Genomic DNA, 26,433 nt, shown 5'->3' on the forward strand with positions numbered 1-26,433 from the left:
AGTTTAAGAGTCTGTTTGGGGGGTTGTCTCTTTTCTCTTTGTTCGTTTGTTTCTTAAATTGAACATATGAGTGAAATCATATGGTATTTGTCTTCCTCTGACCGACTTATTTCACTTAGCATAATACACTCTAGTTCCATCCACGTTGTTAAAAATGGCAAGCTTTCATTCTTTTTTATGCCCAGCTACCATCTTCAACATCCATTTTAAATGTCCATTATATGAAAGAGGACATGAACACAGGCATCAGCGGGGGGTTGGTGTATCTAAGCTTTAACTCGGAAACCTCTATTGTGGGACTCACATTTCATTGTAATTGTCGATTTAAGAAACAACTTTTCTCTGGCCATAGGTGTGAGTTCTTTGAGGTCAGTGTCTGCTTCTTCCCCACCGCACCCCCTGCAACTTCAGCACCTAGCATGGTGCCAGGCACAGGTAGACTCTGAGTGAATAATGGGAGGGTGCAGAATACTCTGTTCTTTGGGGAGACCTCGGGGCAGTATCATGCAGAGTCTACCACAAGCTGGCAACCACACTGTCAACATGGTAAATTTCAAAAGGTTAAAAAAATATCACCCTCATTCAAATTATAGTGAGCATGTGCCAAAGGTTTATTTAACTCATTAATGAGGGAATCAGCAGATGATAAAGTTGGCTCAAAGAAGAAGAGGAGAGACCGGCATAATCACTTATAGGAAGAAAGAGTGTTGAAATAAGATGTGAAATTAGATAATGTTTCACAGGACAATAAAACCCTTGGGAGTTATATTTTCTGGTGGATAGAAATTATTTGCTTCTGTACCAGGATCAAATCACTTAGAATCGTCCATTCTTCTACAAATTAACATCTAAATTAGCATCTAATCTCATGAGTCGAGCCCTAATCAGTAATAAATTATAAGCCGGATTCATATTTCTATAGAGATTTAGATCGTCCTAGGGTAGGTCTTGTTGGCTAATACCCCACTATGATGTTGGAAGGACATACAGCCATCCTTTTGCCTTATTTACAGGTTTTAGATGGTTTCTTAGCAGAACCACTGGACTAGTCCTGAGATGTTTCCAGAACAACATGGAATCCTCATCCTGCCAGAATTCTCAGAAAGCACCTAAGACCTTCAATTTCATAGATGAGGGATTCGAGGATAAGATTTGTCACCAGAGAATTGGCGCTGTGCTAGGGGGAGTCCAGTATAGAGCTCCTCTCCTTCACGCAAGGCCCAGATATCCAGCCCTTGCAGCTCTGTTCCAGACCTATTCTCTGTCCCTCCCTCATACTCTGCCCCTCCACATACACCTGGTGCGCCATCACCGACTGCCTGACGCACCCAGGAGTGTCCAGCTAGCTGGCCCACTCACCCACTTCCAGCTCTCCTCTCCACGATCCTGGAAACCCATTAAAAGTTAATTCTCAACCAAATGGTAAAATCATGACCCTCATACAGATACAAAAAAGAACATGTTAAAGATTTTATTTAACTAATGGGAGAACCATTTTCTTTAACTAAGGAGAGACCAGGAGATGTTATAACCAGTTCAAAAGAGAATCCAAGGAACAGACATACTTACGGATGAGGAATATTGAAATGAATATGCAAATGGAGGCACAATCTGGCTTTTCACTTGGTGGGAGGGCAGACAGTTGAACCTTTACTGGATGGTACAGAACGTGCATGATTGCAGGCGGAATGATCTGTGGTGGTGTTGGGGTTGCCTACAACTCCGGAGTTGCAAGAGAGCTCAAAGACAACGAGAAGCTAGACTCAGAAACCCTGTAGGAGTGCCCTCTAGGCAAAGCAGAGTTTTCTCTGGAAATCCAAATTTGTTTTCTCTACCCTAGAAATACAGAAGCCCCTTGCCATCCCCCTGGCCCCTCCAAATTTCCAAGGCTTCCCTTGACCCCAATCTGCTGCCTTCCATCCTGTTTTAATACTGAAGATCTACCTTGTGCCCACAAGGCCGTGCTTGTTGGCAACCCCTCCCACAGCACACGGTGCTCCTGGGAACCACATGGCTTGTGCATGGAGTACTGAGGCCTCCAGCTCCTCTGCAGGCAGCCGGGGTTCTTTGCGTGACTATAGCTCTCCATCCCAGTCATTCACCGTCTGCCCACCCACTGCTCCATTCCCCACTCTGTTGCAGTCCCATCTTCGCTGTCTTCACTACAGTAGTCCCCCACCCTTACCCTCGGGAGATACATTCCAACACCCCCAGCGGATGCCTGAACCCACCCATAGTACTGTTTTTCCCTATACATACAAACCTATGCTCAAGTTTCATCTGTAAATTGTGCAAGGAAGAGATGAACAATAATAACTAATAGAAAAATAGGGCTGTTATAACAATATACTGTAAAAAATTATGTGAATGTTGTCTCTCTCGCTCAAAATATCTTATTATACTGTCCTTGCCCTCCTTGTTTTGTGATGCCGTGTCATGACAAAATTCCTACGTGATGAGATGGAGTGAGGGAAAAGTTCCCCAAAAGTGTACCCATGTGCAAAGCAGTTTTCCGATATCCCATGATGTAACAAAATTAGGAATATTGGAAAGAATATTGACTGGAATATATGTATATATTGGTTTTGGCCAAATTCTTCTGAGAATTTGCCAGATGACTTGCTTTTTGGACACAAGTGTAAGCTCCAGGTTTGGTGAGAAGAGGTGGTTGCCTCCCTCATTTGTCCCTCAGACGTCCCTCAGGCGTCTTTGGGCGCCCCTCGCCCTGCGCCCGCGCTCTGCGCCCGGCTCCTGCATCACGCTATACTTACGTGTGTGTGATCACCCATCACCCTTTCACAAAGGGCACACGGGCTCAAAATCTGCCACCTGTTTCCATCACTAATTCATAGGATTACCTGGGGCTCCTTCCCAGCTTCTAGGAAACTGTGAGGGCTCCTGTTGTTATTGAAAGCTCAGCGATTTGAAATCTCATCTAAGGCAAAGCCCTGTAGCACTTAAAACAGAAATTTCAGGGGCGCCTGGGTAGCTTAGTAGGTTATGCATCTTGATTTTGGCTCAGGTCATGATCTCAGGGCCATGAGATCGAGCCCCTCATGGGGCCCTGCTTGAGATTCTCTCTCTCCCTCTCCCTCTGCTCACTCTCTAAACAAACAAACAAACAAACAAACAACATCTTTAAAAAAGAGAGAGAAATCTCACCTCAAGGACTTTTCCAGAGGTAACATTTTTAGAGTTATCAGTGAGTCCGCCATGCTAGAGGCATAAAGCCAGGCGGTATGAGAACTGGCTTGTAGTACTCCTCTCCCTTCCTGGCCTGTGTCACTGCTGGGCCTCGGGATACCAGAGCTGCTGCTCTCCTCCGCCCTGGGTCTCATATGGGGCAATCCGGGCATAAAAGACAGCCAGAAACCCAGCTCTTCCCTCCTCTGGGCCAATCTCCTCCAGAAGGGTGTTTTCCTTTTGGTACGTCCATTCCACATCGGAAATCCCAGTATTCTCTGGTCCAATCTTTCCTACAAAAAGACCCTTTCATACCCATACAGAGGAGCGCAAACACAATTTATTATTAGGTAAAAACCAACCGACTCACAGGGGAGGTGACTCGAAAGTGAATGGAATCTGGACACAATTTCACATGAACTTAGGCAATAAGGTGGAAGAAGGAATACTTCTCTCATCTTTCATCTCCTTGAGAGACAAATGGTGGGCCTTGTTGCTGATCTTCTGAGTACCTCCAGAGACTCTTGAGTTCATGTTCACGGTGTGTGTTTATAGTTCCAGGGCCCAGAAGGCCCTCGACCTTGCATTATAAAATCAAAAGGTCGTGCCTCTTCTCAGGCCTATTATGCATGAAGACCCCCTAAAGAGTGGGGTGTGGGAAGTAGATGCTTCCCCCCCCCCAAGGAAAGTATCTTTATTTTTCCTTTACAGTCCCCTCTGAAGAGCCACCAAAATTATTCCAAAACCCACCCCTTTTTTGACAGAACTCTAATGACAATCTTCCCTCTTTCAACTCTTTGTGCATCACTTGGTGAGAATTTGTACAGTGAACAGGGCTTACCAATAGCTCATGTTTATTATCCCGTCTGATCTCCACGACCTGGGGAGGTGGTTTATTATCCCCATTTTACTGACACAGAAATAAACTTGTAAACTTGACATGGGGGAGCTGAGACATGAACTCAGGTCTTTGATAACGAACGTCTCATCTTTTCATCCTCTAAGAATATATTGCTAGGCCATTCTAATGCAAGCGAAGAAAGGTAATATAAGAAGAGGAAGTCGAGAGAGGCATTTTATATTTCTTCAGTATTTGAGCACTGTGTGGCATTCTAGAACAGGGCCATTCAATAGAACTTTCTGTGATGATGGAAATGTTCTTTATTGAATCATCCAATATGATAGCCACGAGCCATAGCTACATGTGTACATAGGTACTCAAAATTAAAATTGACTTCTTAATTTTATTTCATCTGAAGTGAAATATAAATTAAAAAACAAAAACAAAAACCACCTGTAGCCAGTGGCTACCATGTTGGATAGGGCAGCTCCAGAATGCAGAAGCCCGACTAGGTGGGTGGTCTTAAGATGTCACCTAGGCCAGCAACCAGTGGGCTGTGTTTGCCTCAGACCTCGGAGCGCAGCTCACACAGATGTCATTCACGTTAAGTAGGCTGCCTCTTGGGAAGGAGAACATATGGGCCCAAAGAGGTTTCGGCTGCTGGCATGGGCCTGGGCTGTGGGGTTCTGGATCCCCCACAGGCCCTGGCTCCTGACAACTTTCCACCCCTTCTCTTCCTCTGCCCCCTCCCCCAGCCCAGAGCACAGCACTCATCCCTAGGTTGCTCCTGCAGGCAAATCAGGACAACTTCATCAGAGAATAGAAATAACGGTTCACCTGCTCAAAAGTCACATCACAATAGAGCTGAGACCTTCAGAATTATTTCTTCACAACCCCCCGGTTTTACAGTTGAGAGAACAAGGCCTGGACAGGTGACCAGTAATGTCCTTGGCCACTTTGCCCAGGGCCCTGACCCACTGAGCTCACAGATGGGGCAGGAACACGTATGAAAGCAAGAAAACTGGAGCCATCTGGCCACAGTCAGGCATTCTTTCTGTCTAGTTACATCCAAGCAGTGATTCCCTTAAAAGTGATGAAGGGGGCGCCTGGGTGGGTCAGTCAGTTAAGCTCCTGCCTTTGGCTCAGGTCATGATCCCAGGGTCCTGGGATGAAGCCCCAGGTCAGGGAGCCTGATTCTCTCTCTCTCCATCTGCCCCCCTTTCATGCCCCCCTCCAAATAGATAAATAAAATCTTTAAAAAAAACAGTGATGATCCATAAGGGGTAAGTTTGGCAAAGAGCACCAAGTTTCTAATCCTTTAACTACCAACACTTACAGGTGAAAAACATTTCCACCCTGTTCTTAAATATTTTCCATAATATAATTCTATTTTTTAAATTCCCCCCTGCACAGATTAGGCTCAACTCTCATAAACAAAAAATGCTTAAGCATATTTACTGATAGAATGACACTACTTATCCATTTTGGGGGTAACTACTAACAATCTTAACACTTTTATAAGCAGAGAAGTCCCGCTTCATGTCTAACCTCACTAATTTTTTCCCCCAACACAGCATAGAGTGATGAGCCATGCCAGATGGACAAGCCATGAGTAGGCCACATTTGGCTAGAAACATATAAGCTATAGCTGGCAGACTTTGTCCAATGTCCAAAGTTCAAGCTTTCAGACATGGCAACACAAGTCATCTGAGACTTGAAGTGAGCACTGCTCACCTGATTTGAAAAATTCTGGATAGCAAATCGCTAGGCACTGCTGAAATGCATCAGGGAATTAGTTGCCATAGAAACATTCAAAATGATCATCCCAAAGTTCCAGCAACCAGGAAACAGACACATCAGGAAGGTGGGTAGTGTAGGTTCCCACAGGTATTAGATTTCACTTTTAATGACATCATAGGAGCCTAAGTCCCATTTCTCTCTATAATTAGAGCTAATAAATATCTTCAACTGGATAGTATGGCAGACTTTGGAGATATTAATCTGCTGTGACTAGAGTTATATTGCTCTGAATGTGAATATGGAAAACACAGCCAAAGCCCTGCTCATCTTAAAATGCATATGTAGCAAAAACTAGTCCCACGGGCTTGCTGTCTAATGTCTGACCAGCAACACGAGAGTGGCTGACTTGTTTAATGTTTTAAACTGCTTCCATCTTACCAGTTGGAAAGTTTTTCAATTATTCCAACCCTGCCACAGAAGAAAGAACATGCGATTTGGAGTCAAAAGTATTGGATTAAAATGCTAAGCCTGACACTTAAAGACCGTGGCTGATTAGATTACTTTCTAAAAATAGAGGCTCCTTCCCCTCCCACCACCTCCATGGGAGAATTGTATTTCTTGACTTTGAGGTTGGCCACGTGACTTGTCTTGGCCAAGGGGAAATTGGCTCTTGCACCTCTGTCCTGGCTAGTCTGTTGGTCTCAGAAAGAAGGGTGGCGTGGGACCAGATCCAGACCCAGCCTGCTGTTTACAGCCACTCAGCCAAACCCAGCCAGAATCAGCCAACCCCAGCTGACCCCTAGACACTTAAGAGAGAATATCCGACTACTGTTTTAAGTTTGGGGTAGTCTGTAATGAAATACCTGATTGACACATGGACAAAGACTTGGTTTCAGTTAATGCAGGGTTAATGATATGAACATCACAATGTAATCTAAATGACATCCTGCTACTATCACTTCACCTGCTTAAGAACAAGTAAGTGCCGCACTCTCATTTTATTTTCGCTTCCCCAGCATTGCATATGATGCCAATTTAGCTGAACTGGGACTACAGGACTACCTTCCCAGAGTGGTCCTAAGTTGAAGGTAACCACCAGAGAAAGATTTGTAAAGCAGCACACATACTTTTTAATGCTCTGAAGGTTGGAGCAGGGGACCAGGAACAGTGGGTGTTCACACACATTGTTGCTGATATACTAGCTTGCCTAGTTCTAATCCTACTAATTATGTAACTCCATGCGGAAGGGCACCAGCTTCCCCTGGAAATCACCCATAGCGCCAAGGTTGGAGGTGGTGAAAGACAGATGTGAGTTCCAGGTTGTACTTTCTTTTGTCAATATCAAGCTCTTTTTTCCAACTACCGGGTTCGCTGACCTATAGCTACGTGAGGCTCAACGTCAGATACAGAGGTAACAGCCCTGGCTTGATGCCTTCACCAGCCCTGACACCTAGGTAAAGTCAATGCTTTAACAAATCCCTCATTCTCTATTACAGTTCTTCCGTTTCTCTGGATTGACCCTGGAGACATCATGGCTGAGTCCACTATTGTCTTAACATGTAAATTCAGCCAGGTTCCCCAGACCATAGTTTTGAGTCAATGCCAATAGAGCAAGAAGTATGTAAGATTAAACTATTTATTGAGCCCTTACCGTGTGCATTCTGCTAAGTACTTTAATGTATTATTTCATTTTATCTCATTATTAAGTCGTCCCCAACCCTCATCTAGGCTGGTTCACTCTTGCTATTACCACCACTTGGTAGTTCAGAGATACCTACTAGCTACAGTAATATTCTGAGCTTTTCCATTGGGGATTGCAGACTGGGACCCAGTGCCCTTTGGAGTGACCCTGGATGGCATGTGCAGCCCTCACAGAAAGACCCTGGAACACAGGTGTGGGTTTGGGTTAAGTGTTTGTTTCCCCCACTTCTCCACCCTCAATCTTGGCATTAATCTTTGTCCAAAGGTTCAACATCTGCCCCCATCCAAGAACTCAGTTCCCCTCTAAGAATGAAGTCAGCCCCTAAATCTTTGCTTAGTGACTGTACCCCACTACCATGATCAGGTCTCAGATGGGAACTACTTGCCTGGGTCCCAAATGTTGACCCATCGAAGTAGGCTCTGTGGCTCTGTGCCACTTACTGGGATGCTTGATCCCTTACTAGACATTTATCTCCATTTAGGGGCCACTTTGTATTGAACGCCTTCCCCCATCAAATACCCCTCATATGACTTCCTTAGATACACCACCCATATTTTAAGCATTTTGTGAGCTAGGAGATATTTTTAACTGTGATTTCTTATTCATATGTCCTTTGTTTTAAACCCTTAATGAGGAATAATTTGTAAAATGGCTTCCCAGTCAAATATGTAATCATGAGCAATTTGCTTCGTAGGAAGTAGGGAATGGCAGGCATCCTCAAATGGAGTTAGAGTAATCCTAATTACTTACATCTGCAGAAGCTGTCACTTTTGGAAGGTGTGTAATTAGCAGCCAGACTGTGTGCTGGAAAACATGTGATTGTCTGTTTAAACAGGGTGCAGCCCAGAGACTGCCCAGAGTGGGGCTCTCCCACTGTGTTCATTAGCCCAGCCTGGGCTCTCAGGTCACTTGCCAAGGCCGACTGCATACTCGAATACAAGGTGTGGGGTCAACCGAGTCCACACTCCTTTTCCACAGGCAAAGCAGGTGTGACCATTTAAAAAAATTGGATCCTCTGTACTTTGTAATTATGAATTTTCTGGTTTTCTAGTCCAGTGTGTCTCAGCTTTGGCTGCATATTAGAATCAACAGAGACTCTTTAAAAATACTGGTGCCCAAGCTGCACCCAGACCAATTAAGTCCATTTCTCTAAGGCACCAGTTTTAAAGTTCCTCAGATGATTCCAATGTGCTGCCCCGTTTGAACACCAGTTCTCAACTAATGGTTCTCAAATGTTAGCTGCATCAGAATCTCTTGCAGTGCTTGTGACCCACCCCCAGATGCAGTAAGTGCGGGGGGAGGGTGTCCAATAATTTACGCTTCTCATATTTATTCTAAGAATGCTGTCAGTGCTCAAAACCATGTTGAATTCCTTTTGGAATAAGAAGAGTTAACTTTTCTTTTGCATGTATGACAGTTATTGTGCTAAATGTTTTAGTCATTAGCTCACTTAAATCATTTTCACAAGGCTGCTTCATTCTACCCTTTAGGTCTCAGAAAAAGTACCGGACCTGAGACGCCTTCTGCCTGCCCTTCATCAATGCACCTGCCGCAGCTCCCATCAGCTAGTGTGTTTCCTCCTGGGCCCTAACTGCAGTGAGTAATCTTATTTCCTCTCTTCCACTTGCATGCAGAGACCCTACCCAGTGCCCTACATGTGGTAGGGACTCCACAAGCACTTCTTGAATGGATGAATCCACACAGCAACCATAGGAGAGGTACTATGATGGTCTGCATTTCACATACCAGGACACAGAGATACAAAAAAATTCAGTAACTTGTCCAAAATCATAGTGGAGGAACTGAGGTTCAAACCGTGTCCTGACCATAGCCAGGCTCTCAAACAACTGTAAGAGTTGATCATCAGCCTTAAATAAAATAGCAGCCTTCTTTCCCAGCAAAAACTGAATTACTCCCCTAAGAATGTCAACTATTTTGCCTTCCTGACACTTGACTCAAAGCTTTTTCCCCAGGAAAAATAAAAATCCAGAATCAAAACCCATGTGGCCAAACTGTAGAAAGTGGCAATTTCTTTACCATTTCCAAACTGTCCTGTTCCTACCAGAAAACTACCTACAATTTTCCAAAACAGATTAAAGACTTCTACCACATATAAAATCATATCAAAACTTTTTAACACGAAATGTTGGTATTTAGGGGAAGAAAAGTACATGAAAACAAATTGACTTGAATTATGACTTTATTTAGTATGTCAATAATTTATTCTGGTAATAAATTAGTATGTACAGCAATCAAAAGTGTTGGGTGCTTCTCAGGAAAACTGCTTGTGACCGTGTACACTAAGATATATGCAGAATCCCCTCAATAGCTGACTTTATTTTCAAACTCAGAAGTGTGGTACCATCAAGTTACTAAAGGAGCATCGTCTTTCTCTAATAGTTTATGATTTAGTTTTGAGTCTATAAAGGTTCAATTACCATTTCATCTCCTGCAAGTTATAAAGCCTGAAATGATAATACCGACAGTTTAAAAATCACCTGATCTAGGGGCGCCTGGGTGGCACAGCGGTTAGGCGTCTGCCTTCGGCTCAGGGCGTGATCCCGGCATTGTGGGATCAAGCCCCACATCGGGCTCTTCTGCTATGAGCCTGCTTCTTCCTCTCCCACTCCCCCTGCTTGTGTTCCCTCTTGCTGGCTGTCTCTCTCTCTGTCGAATAAATAAAAAATAAAATCTTTAAAAAAAAAAAAATCACCTGATCTAGTCTAATTGTAGAGGTGACAAATGCCCTGGCCTTGCCAAAGACTACAAGGCTAGTTAAGAGACAGAGCCTGGATCACAGATCAGTTCTCAGAGGTGGTCTGAAATGTCTGGTAAGGTACACAAGGCACAAAATAGCACCCAGAACTCTAGTCATATCTGAAAGACCCTGGTTTTACTTTCAGCTTAACATAGGATTAAACCCTGTTCTTTTGTAGTTAGCAAATTTAGTAACACAGTTGCTTTGGAAATGAAATCGCTCCCGTCACTGCAGATTATCACTGATCACTGATCACCAGTGCAGTTTGATTCACTTCCCCTGGGATGTTTGGATTGGGGCAACTTTTATTCCTTCTATGTTAGTAGATCTACATCAAGGGTGCCCATTCCTTTTAAATTCATCATCAGCTGAAGGAGCTGATATCGGTATCTACAAAACCATCAAAATTGAGCATGGAACAATTCTTTGCTCTTTGCGGATCATTCCCATTAGTTAACATATACCATGCTCTCTTCATCTGAGCTGCCACTGGCTCCAATTCACTGGTGGATTCTTCTGGGGCATCAGGGTCCCTAAATAGCCGTGAGACTTCTCATCCCATGAAGAATATGCCATATAATACCACATAACGTACCCTGTACTTCTCGCATACAATTTTTGGTGATTTATTAGGTCTTAGACTAATGGCTGCCCATAGCCATGTTGCTGGTAGGTTTAAAAAAAAAAAAAAAAGACCACTCAGTTGTTTTAATTTAAACCCCCAGTGTGCATTCAGCACATTTATTAACTAGTAATAGAATGGTCAGAACGGTCACGTTCTGGCAAGCTATTTTTTCTAATTGCAGGAACCATTCCCAAAACAACCTACCAGGCAGGCATCAGTGACTTTTTTTTAATTTTAGAAACACACAGCAAAATTGTGTATGTGAAAGAAATTTTTGAATTTTCATGTAAGTGATTCTAATTTCTTGCTACTGTCCTACAGCAAAGAAAGACTCATGGCCTACCTTTATACATTTCTTTATCTCCAGGGCAACATCTCTCTGTAAGAGTGCACGTCTGGCTCAGTTACAGCTTACAAACACTGGTTAGATGTGTCCCCAGGGACACATTTATTTAGAACAGGCATCTCATCTTCAAGTCATCCTCAGCAAGAGTTGTGGCAGCTCTACCTTTCCGGGCTGGTGACTCGATTCTGAGGTACTGCTGAAGGTGCTGCTGCCAGCCATGAGGCCTCGACATGGAGCCCTCTCCCTCGAATGCACTTTCATTAGCCTCATCTAAAGACAACCGGACAGACATGACCCACATCCACAAATACGATCTGCGCTGAACATTCAATTTACTAAGTTGGCAAGTTTTTCTCCTCTTGTTCTGCTTCCAACGTCACTTCCTTTGGCTGCTTTTCATCTTGTCCCAATTTTCAAGGAACATGCAGAATATGGTAGGAGCTGAAATGGTAATTGAAACCTTTATAGACTCTAACCATTCTCTGACCATTTCACTTTTTGATTTTTCTTTCTTACTAACTTTTAGCTCTGGAAAGATTGTGAGCTCAGTATATTTTCTCTGTAATATACCATGACCAGAATGCAGTGTAGGAAGTCTAATGGAAACGGTATGCTACACAGAACAGGAACCGAGCTCTAATGAATGCAAGACTGAGCAGACTGGTTTGGCGTGGGAACTGAAAGCACAGTGGAGACAAAGCAACGAATATGTTTAAGTTTAGAATGGCAAAGTTGACATCCAATTTCAAAGAAAAGGCTAATTTTAATAATCTTAATAAGTAAGCCAAAAACATAATCCCCCTCTTCATTAAGGAATCCTGATGACTTTGAGGTAGATGATGCTGTTATCAGTTAAGGAAGAAATCAGGTATAAGACATAAAAATAATAATACTGAGAGAAAGAAAGAATTGATTTGAAATGAGCTTCCTTTAAATTCATACGGAAAATCAAGAGCACTTCCAATTCAAAGTCCTAAGCACAAAATCCAGGCATGTCACGTCGTGGACTTGCTTCTTTAATTGAAGATGAACTCAGCAGCCAATGGTAAGGAGCCACACGCTAATGGCAGAGCCAACTACGGAATGGTTGTCCCCGTGAAGGAAGCCAGTGACTTTGCATTTGATTTTTCCAGCTTGGCTCATTCCCAAATGTTCAGGATGTGGATTCCTACAGTCCTCTTCAGCATTTAACTAATTCTTTGTGGGTGGAAGGGTCTGGCACTGTTTCTCCACACATAAACTGATCCTAAGAGAGAATAAAAAATTATATTAATCACTGAGTGTGTCACAAATGCATCAATATTAGACTTCAGTTTTGTTGCAGAATCAATCCAGCTGTTAAGGTTTAAAAAAAATTTTTTTTTTTTTGTTTCAAGGTTTATTTATTTTTTAGTAATCTCTACACCTAATGTAGGGCTCGAACTCACAAGCCCGAGATCAACAAGAGTTGTACGCTCTTCCAACTGAGCCAGCCAGGCGTCCCACAGCTCTGTTCGTTTTTCATTGCTATATCACTTCAAAGAGTCAATGTCAGCACCAGAATTACAATACTAAAAGTGCTTCAGTTTTTAATCCTGAATTCACACTTAAAGCACCTTATAAACAAGCATCCACTTGTCAGATATCCCATTTGTAAAGATATATCACACCTTTTTAAGTTTCTGTATTAATTACTACACTCCACTTCAATATTCAGTCATTTGAATACCTGTCCTCTTCAAGTACGTACTTCTTCCAACTAAAAGGGGTAGCTCTTTATGTTTCCGGACACAGATAACCTGCAGTGTCAGCTACACTGTAAATGAAGTTCAATCTCATCTCTGGTTATGTACCCTGGCTTCTGTCTGCTACCACAAGACACCTCTGCCTCCCAGGTTACGCCTCATCTTCCGCAGTCTGATCCCCAGCAGGGTCAGGCCATATTGTGTTCACGCTCTCACTCCCGCCCAGGACCTGGAGCCTCCTCCCCTACCCCAACTTCCTCTTTAGAATTTATGATCTATCAGCATACTGCTCCATATTCTCAACCTCTTCTTTAAAACATTTTTGCACCTTCTTGCTCTAACACAGTGGTTCTCAAGAGGTGGTGGGAGGGGCGTGCTGATGTTGTCTCCGGGGGATATTTGGCAGTATCTGGAGACGTTCTGGGGAAGTGCTACTGGGATCTAATGGGAGGCCAGGGATGCCACTAAACAGCCTACAATGCACTGGACAGCCCCGTACAACACAGTTATTCAGCCCCAAATGACCATAATGCTGAGTTTGAGAACAGACCATCCCCTAAGGACACTGTTTCCCCTATAACTTCCCAAGTGGTGGTCCTGTGTTCTCTCAGAGTGCCGGTACCACAGAGACGGGAGGAGGGGCTGGTTGTTCCTTTTGGCCACTGTTCTCCTTCCCTCCCTAAAACCCACCAATTTTGACTCTTATGTCATGACATGTATCATCACTGCTCCTCTCTGTGTGTTCTGTACCTAAAGTCCATGGTCAATTATCACAATCCCTCTTCTCTCACTCCCTCCTATCTACTTGACAAAACCACAACCCTGGTTAGATCTAACTTTCTACGTCTATATTCACCCACATAGCTGAATGTCTACCACCTTAAACTCTCTCCTGATCCTCTATCACCACCAGTTACTGCCAAATGTCTCTGCTCCCCTTTGTAGCAAACTCCTTGAAAGAAGTGTCTTCCTATTCTTCTCTTGTTCTCTCCAATAAGCTTCCCACCAATCAGGTTCTGTCTCTATTACTTCATCAAAACTGCTCTCACCACCATACAAATGGCCTTCCCATTAAAGCCAATGGTTAATTTTCAGTCATCTATCAGTGGCATCTGATAAGCTTGTTCACCTCCTCCACCTTTTCTCATCTGGCTTCCAGGATATGGCACTGGTGGTTTCCTCCTTCTTCCTTTTCAGCCAGCTTTGCTGATTCCTCACCTCCCTCTCTGACCTTTAAATATTGGGAGTGGCCCGAGCTCAGTCCTTTTTTTTTGTCCCTCTCTATCTATGTTCACAGCCCTGGTGATCTCATCCAACGTCACGGCTCTACATGCTATCTATATGCTGATAACTCCCAAATTTACAGCACCAGCTGATCTCTCTCTTTGAACTCCAGACTTGCATATCCAATTGCTTTCTCACTTGCTCTCCACTTGGACCAAAAACAGACCTCCTAAACTTAGTATGTCCAGCTCCTGCCCCTATACTGGCAGACACCTCCCCATCAGTTGATGGTAATGCATCCTTCCAGTTATGAAGGCCACAAATGTTGAAATCATTTTTGATTCCTCTCGTATCCTATATTCAATTAGTAAAAATAATCCTTATCCTTTAAAGTACATCTAGAATCCAACCACTTCTCATAACCTCCAGTGCCGCAGCTTGGTCCAAGCCATCCATCTCCTCCTCTGGTTCGACTAAGGGCCTCCTAACTGTTACCTTTGCTATACCCTAACTCCTATCCTTGCTTCCTCACAATCTACTCTGAACACAGGAGCCAGAGTCACTGTATTATAACTTAAGTTGGACTGTAGCACTCCTTTGCTTGAGAATCCTCCAGTGGTTCCCTACATCATTCACAACAAAAGCCAAAGTCCTTAAAGAGGCCCACAAACAGCTTTGTAATCTGCCCCACTCCACTACTTTCCTCCTGGGCTACTCTCTCACCCTCATCCACTCTGCTCTGGTCATACTTCCCGTTCCTCGATAAAAACAGACACATTTCTGCCTTAGGGCCTGTCCACTGAAAGTTCTGTTTGCTGACTGCTCTTTATCCCCCAGGGCTCATTCCCTCACCTCTTTCAATCTTTGCTCAACAGGGCCTTTCTCAATAAGGCCTGTCCTGATCACCGTATTTAAAATTGCAAACTCTTCTCATATCAGCACTCCTAATCTCCCTTACCCTGTTCTCCTTTTGTTCCAGAACACATTTTGATACAAGAATAAATCTGTAAATTTCTAAATTATAGCATGCTTCTCCCATGAGACTAAGTGCCTGGTGCTACCTTCCTTATACTCATTTTAGAGTTCATCCTTAAGAATGTTTAGCTCTGTTATATGTCAATATGTCTCAAAAAAAAAAAAAAAGAAAAAATGAAAAAATACTGTTAAGCTTCTTACTTAAGACTCCACTCAAAGTACTGACCAAAAATTGGGGTAGGGGTGGGCAATAAGAACATTTGTTTTCTATTGTCAATATCATTGAGTGAAAGTGAAAAACAGTAGAAAATTAAAGACCAAAATGAAATTGTAAAATTGCAGCTATGACATATTTCAAACAAGATAATGCAGAGTTCTATGTAGAAGCCAAGTAAGAAATACTATACAACCGTTCCCTCCAAAATATGTCTAGGAGCTCTGAACAATTTTGATTACTTATTATATAAAGGAGGAATACAGACTGCCAATTAAATAACCTTTATAATTATTTTTCTATTTAATAAGTAATCAATAATTTTCATTAACTATGGAGCAGGTTTTTTTTTTTGCCTTCTCGAGAGCTAAAATGAGTTAATTAATTTGAATTTTTTAAAGTTGTAATTTACAATACAGCTATGGATTAATAGTTTTTTAAGAATTTGTTTGGGGGGGGATAAAGTTTGTTTAAAAAAAACCCACAGCACTTACCTAACACACTATTAAGAAACATTCTGCAGCACTTAGACTGCTCTAGGTCCTTGCCTAGCAACCCTCCCCCACACCTTTTAAAATTCAACTACTTACCTTGTCATAAATCACTTTTATAATGAGAGAGCAGCTGGGACACGTTGCCACGTCTTCCCCATTCTCCAAATCTTCCTGTTAACAAAATCAAAAACCGTTTGGTATTGTCTTCCCTTTGCAAACTCCTCCTTCCAAACTCTCTCCACCCCTAGGGGCAAGCTCCTTTGTGGCTCACCTCCCTACGAGGTCTGTGAGGGCCGAAAAGGCCTGCCTAGTGAAATAACCAACTCCATTTTTCCTGCGCAGCGGTACTTAAAAATACCCAGGAAGAGGGGCGCCTTGGTGGCTCAGTCAGTTAGGCAACCAACTCTTAATTTCAGCTCAGGTCATGATCTCCGGGTCCTGAGATGGAGCCCCATCCCAGCTCCGTGCTGGGCCTGGAGCCTGCTTAAGATTCTCTCTCTCCTCCTCCCTCTGCTCCTCTGCCGTGCCCCCCGCCCCCACTTGCGCGCGCTCTCACTCAAGAAAGAAAATACAAGACCCGGGAAGGTTAGCCAAGGTTCGTCGCCTCAAAACCCCGAGAAGACAAAAACGTGTCCCTGCCTCCAAAAAACTCCCAAAAAGTGGGACCCTAAGTGGGGAAAGATGGCAAGACTCATGTTCCCCGTCATCCAACTCTCCACCCCTCGGCCTGACTAAAGGCCAGGACGATGTGCCCACTGACAAATCAAGTATCAACTTTACGGGGACTCAGAGACAGGATAAAGAGGGCGTGTGAGCCGCACGGTGACAGAATGGCGGAAGGAACGAGGAAGAGCAAAAACGCGCCTGCTCCGACGAATCGCCAGGCGGGACTCTGAAGTTACCTTGGTAATGCAGAAGTTATCCCCACACGGGCAGGGGTAGAAATAGGCCTCCGACTCTTCGTCATATTGGAAGTCCTCGATCTCCACCTCGTCGTGAAACACGGCCATTGTCACTGGGCCAGCAGAGGTCGGTCGCCCCCGCCGACCGACACTGCCCTGGGACAGTCTGACTTCGCGGGCGCTGGTCCCAGACCGGCGTTGTCAGCCCGCACCGGCTCAGGAGCTATCGCTTCCGGCGCACAGACAATGACGCCACTCCGGCCTCGGAGGCCAAATGGGTGACCGGGTGGCGGTCACCATGGAGATGGTGCAGCTAGGGGGCGGAGACACAGGAAGTGGCGGCTTGCGGCTCTGTACTTTGCTCCCGGCACCCGCTGTCGGAGGCACAGACCAATAAAATGTGGGGATAGCTCGCGCTGCTGTGACGTCACGTCACCGGAAGGTCTCAGGCGAGGGTGGCGGAGTTCGGCCAGGTGGGCTAGCTAGGTTCCCGCGGGGCCGGCGGAGCGGAGGCCCCTTTTTGCGGCCGCCGCCCTCCCTCAAGTCCGCGGAGCTTAGAGAGGCCTTGAGCTGGGTCCGCGGACTCGGTGGCATCGACCCGGCCCTCGACGCCCTTGGGGACAGGAGGGCGCTCCTTTGCTTGGTCTCAGGCGGCGGCCGGAGCAGCTCTGCCTGTTGGATCTCCCTTCCTGCCTCCCCGGTGACGGACGGAAAGTTCTCTTGGAATTCTGATTCACCGAGTGACCTTGAGCTCAGGGCGACGCCTACCTTGTAGTTTGTGGCTACGCTCGACTATTCAGGTACATCCCCGGCTCTTCCTCACCCCGGGTTATCTTCAAATACCCTAAATTGTGTTGTCGAGAGGACCAAGAGCGTGAAGCAGATGGAGTTCTAGTCCTATGTTTGCCAAGCATATACCATTATTAATGACAATGACTTGTAAAATAGTAATAATATCACCTTTTATTATTGGGAGTTTGCTATGTACCAGGTATTGCGCTAAGTATGATTCTTGGGAGTTTAGATGTTATTCCATATTAATCTGAAAACTGAGATACAGAGTTGGGTATCTTGACTAAAATCACCTATCTAGAAAATGAAGAGCCTGCCTGTCCCCAAAGCCTCGAAACAAATTCCTTTATTTGAACCACGGTTTCTTCTTTGTAAAAGAAATGGCATCAGCAGTTATTACCAGGAGGCCTCTGTATACATTGAAAGGAAACACAAATAAAAGATGGTTTGTTTTTAAAGCAACGCTAGTGCCTGTTTTAGTACAACCAGATTCCATGGGGGTATTGCTCCATCACCATGCATTTTTTTAAATTTAGGTAGAGAAGGAATGCAGTGCAGTGAAAAAGACACTTTGGAGAAATAGGTCTGGGGTCAGAATCTGTTGGGAACTAGCTCTGGGTTGGATATTTATGTTCTTTTCTTTTTTTCCCAAAGATTTTATTTGTTTGAGAGAAAGATGGAGAGAGAGAAAGCGAGAGAGAGCGAGAGCGAGCACTAGCAGTGGGGAGAGGGAGAAGCAGGCTCCCTACTGAGCAGGGAGCCCAAGGTGTGACTCTGTCCCAGGACCCTGGAATCATGACCCCAAGCCCAAGGCAGACACTCAATCTCCTGAGCCACCCAGTGCCCCTGGATATTTACATTCTCTGGGCCTTATTTTCTCTTCTAACTAAAGAAGTGTTGGATTAGAGATGGTATACAAGATCACATACAGATCTAACTTTTGCATGGAAATTACGAGATTGACTGGGTTCACAATTATATATATCGTATTTCTTTTATATTTACATGGTATGTTTCATGTAATACCTACATGTATACACATTTCTATGCTTATTTAGTACACATACTCAGGTTTGCATGAAGCTACCAATTTTGTGCATACTGAGTTGAATTTCCACCTGGTTTGAGGCTTGAAAACCTGAAGGCAGAGGAGTCTTTAGAAGAAAATCAAGAAGTTACATTTAAGAAGTTTGTGTAAGGTTATCTCAAAAGGCCTCACATTTTGCATAATTGAAGACCTACCGAGCAGTTAGGAAACACTTGTTAAACTTCTTGAGGCTTAACTGGGATAATTCTGGTGTGACTGGGCAGAGGAGAAATCCCAGCAAAGCCCACCCAGCTCTTTGGCTGCTCCCTGTATCTCTGTAGGCACAGGTACTTCCCAGGTAGTTCCTTGGAGACAGGAGGACAAGGGAGAGTTCCCGGGTCTGTTCTGTCGTCCCAGTGATCATTTTGAGGTTGGAATCATCTTTAGTTCTCGGTGCTTCTCAGCATAAGCCTATAAATTAAAGATGAGCCATTTTTGAATGTATCATGAGTGCATTCATATTTGGTTCTTGGAAGTATAAATTGGTAGACCTTTTAGAAAGCAATTTGGACCTAGCAAAAACAATTTGCTGGGGAATTTTAAAATTTGAGGTTAATAGCCCTGGACATTAGAGGACTTGTTGGGTAATATTTTTTTATAATTTCTTTGTAATTTTCCAACTTTTTTGTAGTATGTATTACCTAAAATGGAAAAAGAAAAACTAGTGAACCACTTATCAATAATAATGGACACTATGTGTCAGGCACTATTTATCAAATGTTTTGTATGCATGATGTCATTAAAACAGCCCGGGGAGGGGCGCCTGGGTGGCTCAGTTGTTAAGCATCTGCCTTCGGCTCAGGGCATGATCAGAGACCTGGGATCGAGCCCCTCATCAGGCTCCTCCACTGGGAGCCTGCTTCTTCCTCTCCCACTCCCCCTGCCTGTGTTCCCTGTCTTGCTAGCTGTCTCTCTCTCTGTCAAATAAATAAATAAACTCTTTTTTTTAAAAAAAAAAGGCAGCTCAGGGAGGTATAGGTATCATTAATCCCATCTTCAGCATTGGGAAGCCAGGGGCTGATGAACTTACCCAAGGAGGCAAAGCTGGTAAGTGGCAGTAAATTGTGGTGAGAACTCAGATCTGTCAGATGCCAGAACTTAGGCTTTTAACTTTGATGTCATCTGCAATATGATGGCATTGAAGCAGAGCTAGGTTAAACGTAACAGCCTTGAAGCTCTGCAGACTGCTGAGATTGTCTGCTAGAGCAGTGCTGGTGCCCTTGAAACCTAGATTTGGGAGTCTCCTTGGCTTTCCATACTTCTTTCATCCTGCTGTTTGTTGGCCATAGCCTTGTCTGCCAGAGGTGATTTTCTGTATGGTTCTGCCCAGTTTGAGTTCATGCTGTGCTGAAGCAAGTAAAACCGTAACCAAACATGTAATGCAGTTTGTTTTTTACTCCACCCAACATTTTTAAATAAAACATTACAATGACTACTAAACTTTACTTTTATTCCTAAAAGGGAATGGAAATGTTTTGTAACGAGCCAATTTTGGACCTTGAGAGTATGACCAAAGCAGATTACTGGTTGCCATAGGATCATTTGCAATCACAAACTTATAATTCAAAAAGCAGTCAAGTCTGTTGAAATGTACCATGAGGCTTTGAGTGAGGCTCTTCCTGGAGACAGTGTGGGCTTCTATGTCAAGAACATATCTGTCAAATATGTTCGGCGTGGCGGTGTGGCTGGCGACAGCAAAAATGACCCACCCATGGAAGCAGCTGGCTTCACAGCTCAGGTGATTATCCTGAACCATCCAGGCCAAATCAGTGCTGGATAAGCACCTGTGCTGGATGGTCACACAGCTCACGTGGCTTGCAAGTTTGCTGAGCTGAAGGAGAAGATAGATCATCGGTCTGGAAAAAAGTTGGAAGATGTTCCCAAGTTCTTGAGATCTGGCGATGCTGCCATCGTTGATATGGTTCCTGGCAAGCCTATGTGTGTTGAGAGCTTCTCTGACTCCTCCTCTGGGCCGTTTTGCTGTTCGTGACATGAGACAGATGGTTGCTGTGTGGGTCATCAAAGCAGTGGACAAGAAGGCAGCTGGGGCTGGCAAGGTCACCAAGTCTGCCCAGAAAGCTCAGAAGGCTAAATGATTATTATCCTCAATACCTGCCACCCCAGTCCTAATTAGTGGTGGAAGAATGGCCTCAGAACTGTTTGTATCAATTGGCCATCTAAGTTTAATAGTAAAATGGTTAATGATAACAATGCATCGTGAAACCTCCAGAAGGAAAGAAGAATGTTTTGTGGACCATTTGTGTTTTTTTCGTCTGTGTTTGTGTGTGTGTGTGTGGCAGTTTTAAGTTATTAGTTTTTAAAATCAGTACTTTTTAATGGAAACAACCAAAAATCTGTCACAGAATTTTGAGACCCATTAAAACAAAAGTTTAATGAGAAAAATTTTTCTTTTTTTATCGTAAAATGTTTACACTGCTGATCTGGAAAATAATAGTGACTAAAATTCTCAGCATGTGTTTGAATTAAGAACTAGTTTGTAATTCTGAATAGAAACTCTGTTTTGGGAATGCTGTTGTGTATCAGGCTGAGGGGAGTTGTTATTGGCAGTATCAAACCACTGAGGCTCTAGATTGTTCGGAAGGGAGCAGAGGGCACAGTTAATGGGATTGACTTGATTTTTAGTAATACTCTTGCGTGCCAGGCACTTGCACAGACCTTTGTTCCTCTCAGCAATCCAGTGCAGTGGCATTGGCATTCAGATTTAAAAATTGTAAGAGGTGACTCACCCAAGATGAAAAAGTAGAAAGTAGTCAGACCTGAGCCCAGTTCCACTCATTTCAGGTCAAGCATGATTTCAGGTCAAGCGCTCTGTAACTTTGGTACTGCTAGGGCTCCCTTACAAATGCCAGATGCTGGGAGCCCCTGTGCTTCCTCAGTGACACTTAGGGTTCTAAATCAGCAGGTGCCTTGATAATTCTGTGAATTTACTTTATTTCAGTGTATGAATGCTCTTAGAGACATTCTTGGTTTCTCTCTCCTCTCTCTTCTTTTTTTTTTTAACTACTCTCACAACTCATCCAATCTGTTAGCAAGTCGTAAGGCTCAAATTCCAAAATACACTCCCTGTTCATCTACTTCTGTCATCTCATAGCTTCATCTTGCTCTCATCTTAGACTGGAGCTTTCTAACTGGAGACTTGCGCTCTGTGATCCATTCTTTACATAGTAGCTTGAGTATCCCTTTAATGTAAATGTAAATTAGGTCATTCAGTCAAGTGTAAATTAGATCCTTTATTGTAAACCTTTTCTGTCTAATTCAAACTCTTCAGTTGCTTCCCATTGCCCTTAGAATAAAGGCCATACTCCTTCCCATGTCTGATGTGAGCTGGCACGTGTCTACCTGCTGGACTTACCTCTTGTCACTGTCACCTAGCTCCTCGCTTTCCAGTCATGCTGGCTGTGGTTCCAGCAACAGAGTAGGCTTGTTTCTGTGATTGGGCCTCTTCCTGATGGCTCTGTCCTTACTGTCTGCTTGGCTGCCCCTTCCTCATTCAGGTCTCAGCTCTGATGTCTCTTGAGAGAGACCTTTCCTGATACTCCTCCACTCATTTCCTTTATCATACTCATTGTAATCTATATTTGTCTATTATCTGTTTACTATCATTGGCTGGACACACTGTAATAAAAGCTTTATGATGACAAGGGCTTTGTGTCTGGTTCTTTAGTGTGTCTCCACAGCCTAAAATAGTGCCTGGCACCGCAGCAATTCTTAAATAAATTGAGTGTACTTATTGAACAGAAGCTAATATAGTTCATTTTAAATCTTAATCTGTCGCCTGCAGTAATTTTTTTTACTGCTTAAGTGGATATGTTTTATTTATGTATCATAAGATAATTTTCTGTTTCAGAAATAGAGTTAAGTAAGAATTTTTTGGTTGAGGTAAGGCCTCTGAGGATAGAAACATTGATGAAATATTCTTTCTTGTATCATTTTAGAAAATCTTTAATGTATGGTAATTTTCTATAGCTAATAAGGTGCTTACATTGAGTATATGAAACCATTGGGTGTATTTCAAAAATTGGGTAGATTTTTGTCTTTTATTTTTGTTTTTAATACTTCATTGCTTTGAGGGTCCCTTTGAACACAATTTGATAAAAATACCCTTTATTTACCAGTAGGTGGCACTCTTGGTCATGGTTACTGGCATTCAAAAACCAGATTTTAGAAGTTTAAAGAGAACAGCTTTTAAAAATTAAAATTTCTTTCTTTTCTTTTTAAAAAGATTTTATTTATTTGAGAGAGAGAAAATGTGCGTGCATGGCGGGGAGGGACAGAGAGAGAGAGGGAGAAGCAGACTCCCTGCTGAACAAGGAGCCCAATGCAGGGCTCCCTCCCAGGACCCTGGGATCATGACCTGAGCCAAACACAGATGCCTAATCAAATGGGTCACCCAGATGCCCCAGCACTTCTTTATTTTCAAGTTCAATTGAACAGTAGACCCTTTAAACAGCATAATCACTAAAAAGTGTATTTTATTTGAGGACTTTTTTTTTTTTATCGATGGTTATCTAAAAACACTGAGCAGAACAGTGTTACCATATTAACTACATATCAGTTCATTTTTATCAGGGAACTTGGCCTTAAGTGACATGTAACTATATCATTCCAGCCATTGGTCTGGTCTTTTTTTTTTTTTTTTAGATTTTATTTTATTTTTTTTTGAGAAAGAACAGGAGCAGAGGGAATGAGCAGAGGGGATGGGTGGAGGCAGAGGGAGAAACGGACTGCCTGCTGATCAGGGAGCCTGATGTGGGGTTCGACCCCAGGACCCGAGGATCGTGACCTGAGCAGAAGGCAGACACTTAATCGACTAAGCCACCCAGCTGCCCCTGCTCTGGTCTTTCCTGGGGTGGGTATCATAAGGAGCATGAGGCCAAGGAAGCTGAAAAAAGGAAGCGGTAAGAGAAACAATCAGAAAAGACAAGTGGAAACATAAGGGGGAAGAATTGATGGGAAGGAGGCAGTGAAGAGTAGACTTGCTGTGAGGTGATGCTTGCTGATTATAATGAGCCTTTCCTTTTGCAGTCAAGAGTGCCTTTTAACAGATTCCCAGAACACGGTTCTTACATGTCGTCTCTGCCATTGCAGGAACTTTGTGAGAATTTCAGTATATGGAAACACTGCCCTTGTTCCCACCGGTGTCTATCCAAAGGTCTCACTATAATACCAGGACCAAAGCATTGCATGTCAGTCAGTCAGCCAGCCACATACTTAATGACTTCTAAAATCTCATGGACTTCTAAAGTAAGTTTTGCCTTCCTTCTTTGAACAATGAATGCACCATTTTTGGTTTAGTACGTTCAGAGGAGAGAAACTACATTTAGTAGTCTTACATGAGGTGAAAGGTCTCATGCTTTTTTCATTTGCTGGAGAGAAAAATGGTGAGTAGCATGTTTTCCCACAATGATGCTGCCACAAACTATGACAGGAAGTAGATCTTTTAGTTAGAAAGCAGTGCTTTTTGATATGACTTGGTTATAACTGACTTTTATCATCACTCGATTATTTACTTTTGTTTTCTGTCTCTGTCTTCTAAAATGTAACCTCCCTAAGAAGGTCTTTGTTTCGTTTATGTCTGTATCCCCAGTGTCTGCCACGTAATGGACTCTTAATAAAGATTTGTCACATGAAGGACAAAATTAACAAATACGGAGTAGGAATATAAGCACACTTGCTTGAATTTTTCTAACATTAAATTTCTTACAGTTAGTTCATACAGTACCTTCCAAAGAGTTCAGAAGAAAGGGTGTGTACATACATTTTCATTTATTCTTTAACTAATACCAGAAAGGACAGTTATATATGGCAATATAATATGTTAAGTGTGACCATCTGAGACAAATAGTCAAAAATTGGCAGAAGATAACAATTGTAGGAACCAAAAAAATGTATCATCTGACTCACCATCAGTGCTTATTTTGATAAGCTTATAGGTTTTAGAATTTGAATGTTGGGTGATCTTTGTTGTTGTTTTTCAACATTTTATTGAAACAGAAGTACATAAATCCTTGGAGAACAGCTTGATTAATTTTTTTTAAGAATTTTTTTTTAGGGCATTTCTAAGTTTATAGCAAAATTAAAGGCTAAGTACAGAGATTTTCCGTGTATTCCCTGCCTTCACACATGGGTAACTTTCCCCATTATCAGTGCCCCCCGCCGGAGTGGTACATCCATTACATCTGACAAGCCTGCCCTGACACTTCATAATCACCCAGAAGCTGTAGGTTCCTTCACAGCTCACTCTTGGTATTACGTGGTCTGTGGAATTAGACAAATGTATAATGACATGTATCTGTCACTATCACTATGGTATCGTGCAGAGTATCTTTAATACCCTAAAAATCTTCTGATGAATTTTTACAAAATAAAAATACCCAGGCAATCAGCGTTCAGATTAAGAAACAGCGTTGCCACTATTACCTCCCCAAGGGTAACTGCTAACTTCGTTCCTAACTTGATAGATTAATTTAGTCTGTTTTTGTACTTTTTATGACTGGACTCCTACAATATATGCTTTTTTTGAGTCCGGCTTTCACTCTTTTCATTCAGTGTGATATTAATGGTACTCATCTGTGTGACTGCATGCCGTTGCGGTTTGTTTATTCGCATGGCCGTGAACCTCAGAAAGTATGCTCCTTGCGCTTTATCTAGCAAGAAGTGTTAAAGACTTAGGTGGTGTTCTTTGGGTGGAATACAATTATTAGGCAGTTATAAAATCTAGTCTCCCATAATGACATAAGATTGGTCACATGAGCTTGGTTAGTGATTTTGGAAATCGAATAGCATGAATATTTGATGGCACCACTAATTACATATGTCTATACTGTGGAGGTCAGGCAAATCAGCTCTAAATCGTGGCAGAAATTTTGTCAGAGTGGAGTTAGGCCTTTCATTGCTTTGCTTGTTTTGTTAGATCAGCTCCTATCACTACCAACAAAAATCCAAACTCTTCTTCATTGGCCCCTGAAATCGTCTGCTATTTCCCCACTTTTTCTTAAAACATTTTAACGTTCAGTTTTATGTTTGCCCAGGAGGCACCATGGCCTGTGCTGCTGTCATGATTCCTGGGTTGTTGCGAAGCTCTGTTGGAACCGTCCGCTCTCTGGCTGCTTCGCTGAAACCGACAGCCAGCACTTTGCGCCACCTTACTATAACAAGGTGGGTTTCTGGCCCTCAGTGTCATTTGAGGTGATTCAAAGACCTGACCTGCTGATGGTCGTGGGAGGCTTATCAGACTCCTGAAGGCATATCAGAACATCCTGCTTAAATATGCATGCCATCCATAGACTGTTCAACTTGAGTTAGATGTGCAAATTTTCGTTGATCACTTTCTAGGGTCCGTAATGTTATAATGTATTTTGAATAGTCATGATGTTCTAGGGGAAACTAATTATTTTTGTGAGCATAATACTTAATAATCTAATTTTACTTTCTGTTAAAGCATAATGAAATCCAAAAGGAAAACTGATCACTTGGAGAGAACTGCCAATGTCGTTCGTCGGGAGGTTTGTATCTTTGGGCTGTGGCAGGTTTATCTAGGGCTGGACAGTGCATGCAGTTATGACCGGCTCATGGAGAAGGCCTTAGATGAGCTCGGTCCCTTTGAAGGACAACCTGGGAAAGTTTGTTATTTTTTTTTTTTGTTCAGAATTTTTCTGATAGGACATATGACAACTAGTTTGAAAAGATGACAGTGAAATACTCAGATTTTTCCTTTAGAACTTAAATAAATGGAATAATTTTTGATGAAGGGAGTATAGCAGCAACTGAGGGATCTACCCTCACATGTGTCATGTTTAGGGTTA

General features: G+C 43.0%; 2 protein-coding genes and 1 pseudogene across 3 annotated transcripts in view; 2 read left to right on the forward strand and 1 right to left on the reverse strand.

Annotated features, from left to right (window-relative positions):
- Positions 1 to 9,648: 9,648 nt before the first annotated feature.
- Positions 9,649 to 16,966, reverse strand: DPH3 (diphthamide biosynthesis 3). Its single transcript, XM_002915353.4, has 4 exons — positions 16,729 to 16,966; positions 15,923 to 15,997; positions 10,180 to 12,441; positions 9,649 to 9,964 (listed from the first exon to the last, which is right to left on the reverse strand). Exons 1-3 carry the CDS (start codon positions 16,834 to 16,836, stop codon positions 12,376 to 12,378), a joined length of 249 nt encoding a protein of 82 aa, XP_002915399.1. The 5' UTR covers positions 16,837 to 16,966; the 3' UTR covers positions 9,649 to 9,964; positions 10,180 to 12,375.
- Positions 16,967 to 17,120: 154 nt separating this feature from the next.
- The window catches only part of OXNAD1 (oxidoreductase NAD binding domain containing 1), a 39,186-nt gene continuing 29,873 nt past the window's right edge, over positions 17,121 to 26,433 (forward strand). Inside the window, exons 1-4 of one of the 2 annotated variants that reach the window (XM_011219917.3) lie at positions 17,121 to 17,528; positions 23,717 to 23,872; positions 25,660 to 25,786; positions 26,070 to 26,133. In XM_011219917.3, the coding sequence (XP_011218219.1) occupies positions 25,668 to 25,786; positions 26,070 to 26,133 (183 nt within the window). In that variant the 5' untranslated portion in view covers positions 17,121 to 17,528; positions 23,717 to 23,872; positions 25,660 to 25,667. The remainder of the gene's footprint in view (positions 17,529 to 23,716; positions 23,873 to 25,659; positions 25,787 to 26,069; positions 26,134 to 26,433) is intronic. The other variant, XM_002915354.4, reaches the window with a different exon arrangement.
- Positions 19,628 to 22,368, forward strand: LOC109489015 (annotated as a pseudogene).

This window comes from Ailuropoda melanoleuca, chromosome 6, assembly GCF_002007445.2.
Source record: "Ailuropoda melanoleuca isolate Jingjing chromosome 6, ASM200744v2, whole genome shotgun sequence".
In the NCBI taxonomy this organism is placed as follows: Eukaryota; Metazoa; Chordata; class Mammalia; order Carnivora; family Ursidae; genus Ailuropoda; species Ailuropoda melanoleuca.